The sequence below is a fragment of the Cyprinus carpio genome, chromosome B4, assembly GCF_018340385.1.
Source record: "Cyprinus carpio isolate SPL01 chromosome B4, ASM1834038v1, whole genome shotgun sequence".
In the NCBI taxonomy this organism is placed as follows: domain Eukaryota; kingdom Metazoa; phylum Chordata; class Actinopteri; order Cypriniformes; family Cyprinidae; genus Cyprinus; species Cyprinus carpio.
The window spans coordinates 3,632,928-3,642,621 of record NC_056600.1 but is presented as its reverse complement, the minus strand read 5'-3'; the positions used below and the strand labels follow the sequence as shown (position 1 = coordinate 3,642,621).

Genomic DNA, 9,694 nt, shown 5'->3' with positions numbered 1-9,694 from the left:
TCTAATCATTGAATTGTAATAATTATAGGTATTATTATTATTATTATTATTATTATTATTATTATTATTATTATTATTTATTCACTCATTCATTGCCAAATACTCAGGATGGGGGCGGGGTTAATAGTTAGAATATAAATCATTCATTGTCAAAATATTGTGATGGTGATCTATGGTGGTTTTTAATATATGTGCATGAAAAAAAAACAGCAGTCCTTTGTGTAAAATAAAAAAAAAAAAAAAAAAACTTTTTCTTTTACAAATTTAGCATTGGTTATGGAACACCAAGCCAGTGATGATGAACCACCAGTAGTTCGCAGAGAGGAAAACAAGAGGAGAAGAAGAAAGATGAAAGCGTTTACTTCTACCTCAGCTGTATCGACGGATAATATAGCTGTAGATTTTGTACTTCCCACCACCAACAAAAACAGCAGGAACCCAGACACATTGCATATAGACGTGACTGGCAATTGGACGGTAGAGCAGGTGAAGGTTCAGATTTGGCACAGAGCGGTAACCACTAAATTGTGCCCTGAATTTTACCAAAAATACTCTCCGGACCACTGCATGCTGCTCTACCAGAAGAAAGGCAACTGGTATGAGATCTACGACAAGCAGCAGGTATTCCAAACCCTTGACTGTATCAGATATTGGAAAGCATTGAGAAAAGAGGTCGGCAAGATTCACCTGGTTGTTAGAACGCAGCCTAATGAGGATTCGCTTCAATATCAACGGTTTCTGAACCACCTAATCGGATATGATGTTACAGATGTCAGCAACGTCCACGACGACGAACTGGAGTTCACGCGAAGAAAGCTACTAACCCCTCGGAAAATTGAGCTGTCTGATCGAGATCCCAAACTCTACTCGATGGATCCATGGATAACCCCAAAGCCTCTCCCTGAATATCTGCTGAGCAAAATAAGCAACAATCACATCCTGGTAGTGATACACAAGGACACAACAAGCCAGACTATTAAGGTGTCTATAGATGACACACCTGTCCAGGTTCTTCAGAGCTTCTTTGCCAAGATAAAAAAAAAGCGAGCGATTTTAGGCATATCGGAAGACGTCAGCGAATCCGATTTTGTCTTGAGGGTTTGTGGAAGAGAGGAATACCTATATGGCAACTACGCCATCAAAGATTTCCACTGGATCAGACAGTGTCTTAAAAATGGTGAAGAGATCCATCTGGTTTTAGAGCATCCTCCAGACCCAGAACTAGACGTGGTCCAAAAAGAGGACTGGTCTCAGGTCGATGACTGCACCGGTGTCGCTGGTACTCACGAACAACTGACCATCACTGAGAAAGACCACGAGAAGGTTTTTACCATCTCCCTTTGGGACTGCAATCGTAAATTCAGGGTGAAGATCTTGGGGATTGACATACCAGTGTTGCCTCGTAATTCCGAGTTGATTGTGTTTGTAGAAGCCAGTATTTTCCACGGACAACAGCTGCTGGCCCAAGAAAGGACAACCTCCAAACCCTTCACCGAGGAGGTGCTCTGGAACACCTGGTTGGAGTTCAACATAAAGATCAAGGATTTGCCCAAAGGTGCCCGACTTAGTCTGCAGGTGTCGTGTGGAAAAGCACAGACTCAAACATCCAAGGAAAACGAATGCAAAAACAAGAGCCGCTTGCTGTACTATGTCAACCTGTTACTGGTGGACCACCGCTCCCTGCTCAGACAAGGAGAGTTCATCTTGCACATGTGGAAGATGCCTGAGAAGAGTGAAGACAACAGCAGCGTTAACGCAGACAAACTCACGTCCGCAACCAACCCAGACAAGAACAGCTCCATGGCTGTTGCCATTCTCTTGGACAAGTACTGCTACCCTGTGGCTCTTCCCAAGAGCAAGGATTCTCCGGACTCGGAAATGGAAGGGGAGCGAGGGCAAAGAGAGATGCCCAACCATCTGCGCAAACAGTTTGAGCAGATAATTGCTACCGACCCTTTGCATCCGCTAAGCTCCGAAGATAAAGAATTGCTTTGGCACTTCCGGCAGGAGTGCATGAAGGATCCCAAAGCCTATCCAAAGTTTCTTTCCTCGGTTAAGTGGGGCAAACAAGAGGCTGTAATGATAACGCACCATCTTCTTGAAAGGTGCACTGTTTGGGACCGAAGCTCGCTAGATGTGGGTTTGGCTATACAGTTACTGGACTGCCACTTCTCTGATGAAAAAGTGCGCACTATGGCCGTCCGGAAGTTGGAGACTCTGGAAGATGACGATGTCCTGCGGTACCTCCTGCAGCTTGTTCAGGTGAGACTCGGGTGTTTACAACACACTGTGGTTGCTTTTGCATAACTGCTCAGACATAACAACTCAACATTAACAAAGAAACTTCAGCTGGCTATTAAAATCAGCATGCAAAGTAAAGATTTACATGTAATCGGACATTCCTGTGCAACTCAAAGGCTGATGATACACGGGGCATTTTTTTGGGCAATGTTGCCGGGCAACTTTGGGCAACCAGGTGAGACACAGGGCCCAAATGACAGTTAGTAATTTGTTACCCATTCTTGATGGAAAATTGCCCAAGAAATATTACTTAAAAAAAGTTGCCCTGTGTTGCATCAGCCAAAGAATCCTAATCTTTGTTGCTGCTTATTTGTTTTGTAGGCTGTAAAATTTGAACCGTACCATGACAGCGCACTCGCCAGGTTTCTTCTCAAACGTGCGCTTAGAGTAAGTCAGAACCTCATCCCTCATCTACAGTCAGTTTGTATGTTTTTAAAAAGTTTCTGGGTTTAACTCCTGTGACTCCTTCACAGAGCCAGCGGATCGGCCATTTCTTGTTCTGGTTCCTGCGTAGCGAAATCGCTCAATCCATGCACTATCAGCAGAGGTATGCCGTAATACTTGAAGCTTACCTCCGTGGCTGTGGTGAAGCCATGCTGCAGGACTTCAGGAAGCAGGTGGAGATGACAGAGGCCTTGCAAAAAGTCACTCGTGAGATTAAGCTAATGTCTGCTGAAAAGTATGACGTGTCACAACAAGGTGATAACTACAGGCAGTGTTTGTCCCTAGCATATTGCAATAGGAAAATGCAGTACATATCTAATGTTGTGGGAACAATGTAGTTGTTTTACAGCTGCGTCAGAAACTGGAAGGTCTGCAGACGTCAGGGTTGCCAGACAGCTTTAAAGTGCCTTATGACCCAGGCCTACGGGCAGGGGCGCTTGTGGTACGTAAAACAATACGGCACACCAAAAAATTACGTCTTGTTTTCTGAAAAAATAAAATAATAAAAATTGTAATTTTTAACTTAAAACAAGCAAAAATATCTGCCAATGGGGTAAGAAAAATAATCTTAATTCAAAGGCAAAACAAGATTATTTTCTTGCCGCGTTGGCAGATATTTTTGCTTGTTTACGACAAAAACAAACTAAATTGTGATTCTTTTTTCAGAAAACACAACATAATATCTTAAGTAATTTTACTTGCAAAATCAATCTTGATTCAATAATTTTTTGATATTTATACTTGAATATAAGACAAAAATACTAAGTAAGAAAAATATTTTTTTGCAGTTGGATCTCTTCCATTTTAGTTGCTACTAAGTTACACTAATTAATACACTAATTTCACTAAATTCTATGTGTACTAATTGGCCCCATTAGCTTCCACTGTGTCTTACTGGGATGAGTGGAAATTAATAATTTTGGTAATAAACACTAATTTTGGCAATTGAGCCTAACCATGAATATTCCTTTAATATCCTCTAAAAGAATCCTCTAAAAGACACTTTTTTTTTATCAATAGTCCTGGATGATGCATCCGTTAATTATTGCACCTTATTATGAATTGTAGATTGAACAATGCAAAGTGATGGCATCCAAGAAGAAACCCTTGTGGCTGCAGTTCAAACGAGCCGACCCCACAACATTGTCGAGTGACACGATTGGGATCATCTTTAAAGACGGGGATGACCTTCGTCAGGACATGCTGATATTACAGGTAGACATAATTTAAATGCATGCTAGCAGTCATGACCAACATTATCAGCGCTATCTCTCAAACAGACCATTGTTCCTCTCAGATTTTACTGATAATGGAGTCTATCTGGGAACTGGAGTCTTTGGATCTTTCCTTGTTACCATATGGATGTATTTCCACTGGAAATAAAATTGGTAATGGTGGTTGATGTGTTTCTTAAAGTTATTAAGCAATGAAAAAGAAAATGCATAGCACACTGCTCTGAGTCAAATAACATGGTGAATTCCTCATGTTCCTCTGCTAGGAATGATTGAAATAGTGAAGGATGCCACTACTATTGCTAACATTCAACAAAGTACTGTCGGGAACACCGGAGCTTTTAAAGATGAAATCCTCAGTCAGTGGCTTCGTGAAAAGTGTGTGAATGAGGACAAGGTATGTTATTTCCATTTATACTGTTGTATGTTCTAAAGAGGAAGGAAACCTCTAACTTCCTGGTGCATTAGAGTCTTTGTTTGAGGGAGTTTGCCTTTGAGGAGACCAAACACAGCACATACACACTTCCAGTGTGCTATTTTTAAACACTTGTGTACCATCGTGGGAGGGTTTGGTCAAGTTCAGCTTCTGATAAGGGGGTTAGGTCATACGTCAGATGTTTGCAAGTCTGTGTTTGCTTGATGCAAATGTGAAAAAGGTCAGGCACTGGTGATATGTTTGTGCATTTTTCCATCCCACACCACCTCTTCAGCACCAGCAGGCTGTTGAACGCTTTGTGTTCTCCTGTGGAGGGTATTGCGTGGCAACTTATGTCCTGGGCATTGGTGATCGTCACAATGACAACATAATGATTACAGAGACAGGTAATTATTGTTATTACTGGAACCTCTCTGCTATGAAATGGCTGTTAAAGGAATATTTCAGGTTCTGTTCAAGTTAAGCTCAGTCGACAGCATTTGGGGCATAATTTTAGTTAGCAAAAAAAAATTAAGACCATGTATATGTATACACCGTGTGGTACTTACAGTTGAACTGAATTAGTTTTGTTATTGTTAAATAAAACTATTATCTGTAATTAAAATAAAGCTGAAATAAAATAATAATATAATAATAAAACAATATTTGTATTATATGAAAGACTTAAGCTTAAAATACTGAACCCTAAATAATAAAATAATATTAATAATTAGGTTTCAGTATTTTAAGCTTAAGTCTTCCATATAATATATATATATATATATATATATATATATATATATATATATATATATATATATATATATATATATATATATATATATATATAGCCGCAAGACATGTTAATATGGTTCTGGTGGGGGAAAAAAAATTATTCACTAACTTAAAATTTTATAAATAAACTAACTTTTTCTTATAACCAGTTTTATACCTTTTAACGCTATAAACCCTAAAATCCCCAAACCACTGTAAAACTGCTGATTTAAAAAGCTTTACAGCTCAAATAATACACAAGTTTTAACAGACGAATTGTCTAAGTGCTTTTACGTCATTTATAAACTCAATTTTACAACCTGCAAAAATGTGCCCTTTGCTTGCATTGTGCACCCTTATCCACTTTATAAAATTGTATGAATTTTTTAATGCAAGTGCTGTGTTTGAGCTCAACTTGTATTAAAACCTGAATGTTTCATTAGTTAACTAGTCCAAGGAACAATAACAAAATGCATGCGTTTTCAACTAGGCAACCTATTCCACATTGATTTCGGTCACATACTTGGAAACTACAAGAGTTTCATGGGGATCAGCAAGGAGCGAGTTCCTTTTGTGCTGACTCCTGATTTCCTCTATGTGATGAGCACGACGGGCAAAAAAAGCAGCCCTCATTTCCTTCAGTTTCAGGTACATTCTTACAATTTTACCTGTTAGCAACAGACTCCTGTGCTGTGACTAAACGTAATCTCCCTCATAATCGCAGAACGTTTGCCTGAAGGCCTACCTGGCTCTGAGACACCACACTAACCTGCTGATCATCCTGTTCTCCATGATGCTGATGACCGGCATGCCTCAGCTGACCAGCAAAGAGGACATCGAGTACATACGGGAAGCGCTAACGGTCGGATGCTCGGAGGACGAGGCCAAACAACACTTTTTGGAACAAATCGAGATCTGCCGGGACAAGGGTTGGACGGTGCAGTTCAACTGGTTCCTACACTTGGTTCTAGGCATTAAACAGGGTGTGGAGAAACGTTCAGCTTGAAGTCAAACATTACATTTCCTCAATGAAGTACATTAGTGTTTTCATTTAAAAAAAAAAAAAAAGTTTTGCATAGATTATTTGCATACGTTTCGAGATGGAGCATACAGTAATTTTATTTCTGTCTCTGATATGACTTAGCCAGGGATCTCTAACCCTGCTGCTGGAGAGCTACCATCCTGCAGACTTCAGACTTAACCCTGTTCCAACTCACCTGTCTGTAATTATCAAGTAGCCCTGAACACCTTGATTAGCTGGTTCAGGTGTGTTTGATTGGGGCTGGAGCGGAAATCTGCAGGACAGTAGCTCTCCAGGAGAAGGGTTGGAGACCCCTGACTTAGACCTATTAGCATGGATGCTGCATCATGCAAAAGTTTTTATTTACAGATGTAATGGGTGAAATGCCCTGTTCACATTTATTTGTAACCCTTTATTATTTTATTCTGTAATTGCAAGTGTCTAATAATGAGAATAAGGTGAGTTTCTAAGATAAAAGGAATAGTTTGATCTGGTAATGCGATGTAAACATGGGGACCACCGGGTTGTACAATGAAACCCCCTTTTCTAGCTTTTTTTAAAGAAATATTAAAATAAAGAATGGAAACGATATTGGTTACAATAATTATTAACTGTAATCTTTACTTTTATATTTAATCAGGTAGTGCAATTATTTTATATATAGATTACCAAATGTCTCAAGTCAACATGAAATCAAAAATATATATTTAATTACTTTATATTAAATTGCTTTGTAAATAAACTTTCAATGTGTCTGTATCAGTTATTCATCTCAATTTGCAGTTCTTTTAACTTTAATTTTCTGCATGCATTTAATGTATTCTTTCTGCTGTGGAACACAAAAGAAGATATTATTTTTATTTTATTTTATTATTTATTTTTGTCCATTAAGATAAAAGTCAATGGGGTCCAAAGCTTTTTCTATCCTATTGACTATCATTATCAAAAATAAAGAAAGCCACACAGGTTTGCAATTACACAAAGTCAAGTAAAAATGGCATTATGGTCATTTTTGGGATAAACTATACCTTACTTAGTCGTGTTTCAGAGATTTTGCCGATTACTTGGTTACTTCTACATCACTGAACATGTAAGTGAGAAAAACAGTTAGCAAGTCTTTGTTCAATGTAGTAATTCCAGTTTTTCTCCTTCATGAGGACATTAGCTTAAAGCCATTCATTACTAATGGGAATATCCTTTCCACTTCCCACAATGTATTTTCCCACCAGAACTGCCATTCTGCTATAAATAAAACAGACTTTCTCTCATCTATTGCTACTTATTCAAGTCCCTACCTCATGGCCCTAACTGAGACTTGGATCGAACCAGAGGACAATGCCACTCCTGCAGCCCTCTCCACTAATTTCACTTTTACCCACACCCCACGCCCGACTGGGAAGGGTGGAGGGACGGGTCTACATATTTCCAAAGAATGGAAATTTGATAGTCTACCATCTCTTACCGGCAACAGTTCATTTGAATCACACACAATTACTATTACCCACCTTGTTACAATTCATTGTTCATCCAGTTATTTATCGTCCACCAGGTCAACTGGGTAACTTCTTAGATGAGCTGGATGTGTTACTCTCAAACTTCCCTGAGGAAGGTACTCCTCTGGTACTACTCGGTGACTTCAACATCCACCTAGATAAACCACAGGCTGCTGACTTTAACACTCTGCTTGCCTCATTTGACCTCAAGCACATGTCTACTACAGCTACTCACAAATAAGCTAACCAATTGGACCTTATCTACACACGCTACTGCTCAACGGACAACACTTAAGTTACACCGTTGCACACCTCAGACCCCTTCCTCATCACTTCTAACCTCACACTGACTCCGGACACAACGTACTGTACACTCCTCTGCAGGTCACTTTTCGGCGTAACCTACGCTCACTTTCTCCCACTCACCCATCCTCTATGGCTTCATCCTCGCTTCCTCCACCCTCTCAGTTTTCAGCACTGGACACAAACACTGCTACTGACATTCTTTGCTCCACTCTAACATCTTGCTTAGACATCTTTTGCAGCTTTTCATCCAGACCAGCACGCACCACCTCCTCTGGCCCCTTGCTGTCTGATGTTCTCGGGGAACATTGCTGTACACTCAGGGCTGCAGAGAGAAAGTGGCATAAATCAAAAAAACTCTACTGACCTCAGTGTATATGTCACTCCTCACCTTCTCGGCAAGTGTCTCCACTATTAAAACAACATACTACCACAATAAAACCTTTTCTTCTCTTCTGTCTACTTCATCAACTACTGCTGATGACTTTGCAATATTCTTCTTAAAAAGAACAAGAACCATCAGCGACCAATTCTCCACACCACAAACTGACAAAAACTTAATAACCATAAATACTCATTCTCTCTTCTCCTTCTCTCCACTCTGGAAGGCAGACATTTCTAAACTTATCCTTTCCAATCTTCCTATTACCTGTCCACTTGATCCTATCCCCACTCAAATCCTTCAGGCCATTTCTTCTTCAGTTATATCCACACTTACTCACATTATCAACACCTCTCTTCACTCTGGTACATTTCCCACAGCATTCAAGTAGGCTTGGGTGACCCAACTGCTTAAGAAACCCTCTATAAATCCAGCACTTTTAGAAAACTACAGACTGGTATCCCTTCTTCTGTTCAATGCAAAGACACTTGAGCGAGTTGTGTTCAACCAACTCTCTATGTTTCTTGCACAGAACAACCTCATGGACAGCAACCAATCTGGCTTCAAAAGTGGCCACTCAACTGAGACTGCACTGCTCTCGGTAACTGAAGCCCTGAGACTGGCAAGAGCAGCTCCCAAATCCTCAGTGCTCATCCTGCAGGATCTGCCTGCTGCTTTTAACACAGTTGACCACCAGATCCTCCTGTCCACCCTCATGAAGATGGGTATTTCAGGAACAGCACTCCAGTGGTTCAAGTTTTACCTCTCTGGTAGGTCCTTCAGGGTTTCTTGGAGGGGTGAGGTTTCTAAGTCACAACTTCTTGCTACTGGGGTTCCTCAAGGCTCAGTGCTTGGACCACTTCTTTTCTCCATCTACATGTCATCTTTAGGATCTGTCATTCAGAAGCATGGCTTTTCTTGCTATGCTATGCTGATGACACTCAACTCTTCTTCTCATTCCAACCAGATGATCTGACAGTAGCTGTTCACATTGCAGCCTGACAGACATTTCTCATCACTTTCAACTCAACCTTACAAAGACAGAACTGCTTGTGGTCTCAGGCAAACCAGAACTTTATCACATCCTCTTTATACAGCTAGGTTCGTCAACTTTAACTCCTTCCAGGACAGCCAGGAACCTTGGAGTTGTGATGAATGATCAGTTAAGCTTCACAGACCATATTGCTACAACAGCCCAGTCCTGCAGGTTTGCCTTATACAACATTAGACTGGACTATTGTAATGCTCTCTTGGCGGGCCTTCCTGCATGTACTATCAAGCCTCTGCAACTGATCCAGAATGCAACAGCCAGAGTGGTCTTCAATAAGC

General features: G+C 40.4%; 1 protein-coding gene across 1 annotated transcript; it reads left to right on the top strand.

The window, feature by feature from the left end:
* The first annotated feature begins 240 nt into the window (after positions 1-240).
* LOC109064199 (phosphatidylinositol 4,5-bisphosphate 3-kinase catalytic subunit gamma isoform-like) lies at positions 241-6,953 on the top strand. The gene is made up of 10 exons (XM_042721642.1): positions 241-2,262; positions 2,623-2,688; positions 2,775-3,000; positions 3,084-3,187; positions 3,814-3,960; positions 4,043-4,133; positions 4,244-4,374; positions 4,688-4,799; positions 5,657-5,814; positions 5,891-6,953. Exons 1-10 carry the CDS (start codon positions 277-279, stop codon positions 6,170-6,172), a joined length of 3,303 nt encoding a protein of 1,100 aa, XP_042577576.1. The 5' UTR covers positions 241-276; the 3' UTR covers positions 6,173-6,953.
* Positions 6,954-9,694: the final 2,741 nt, after the last annotated feature.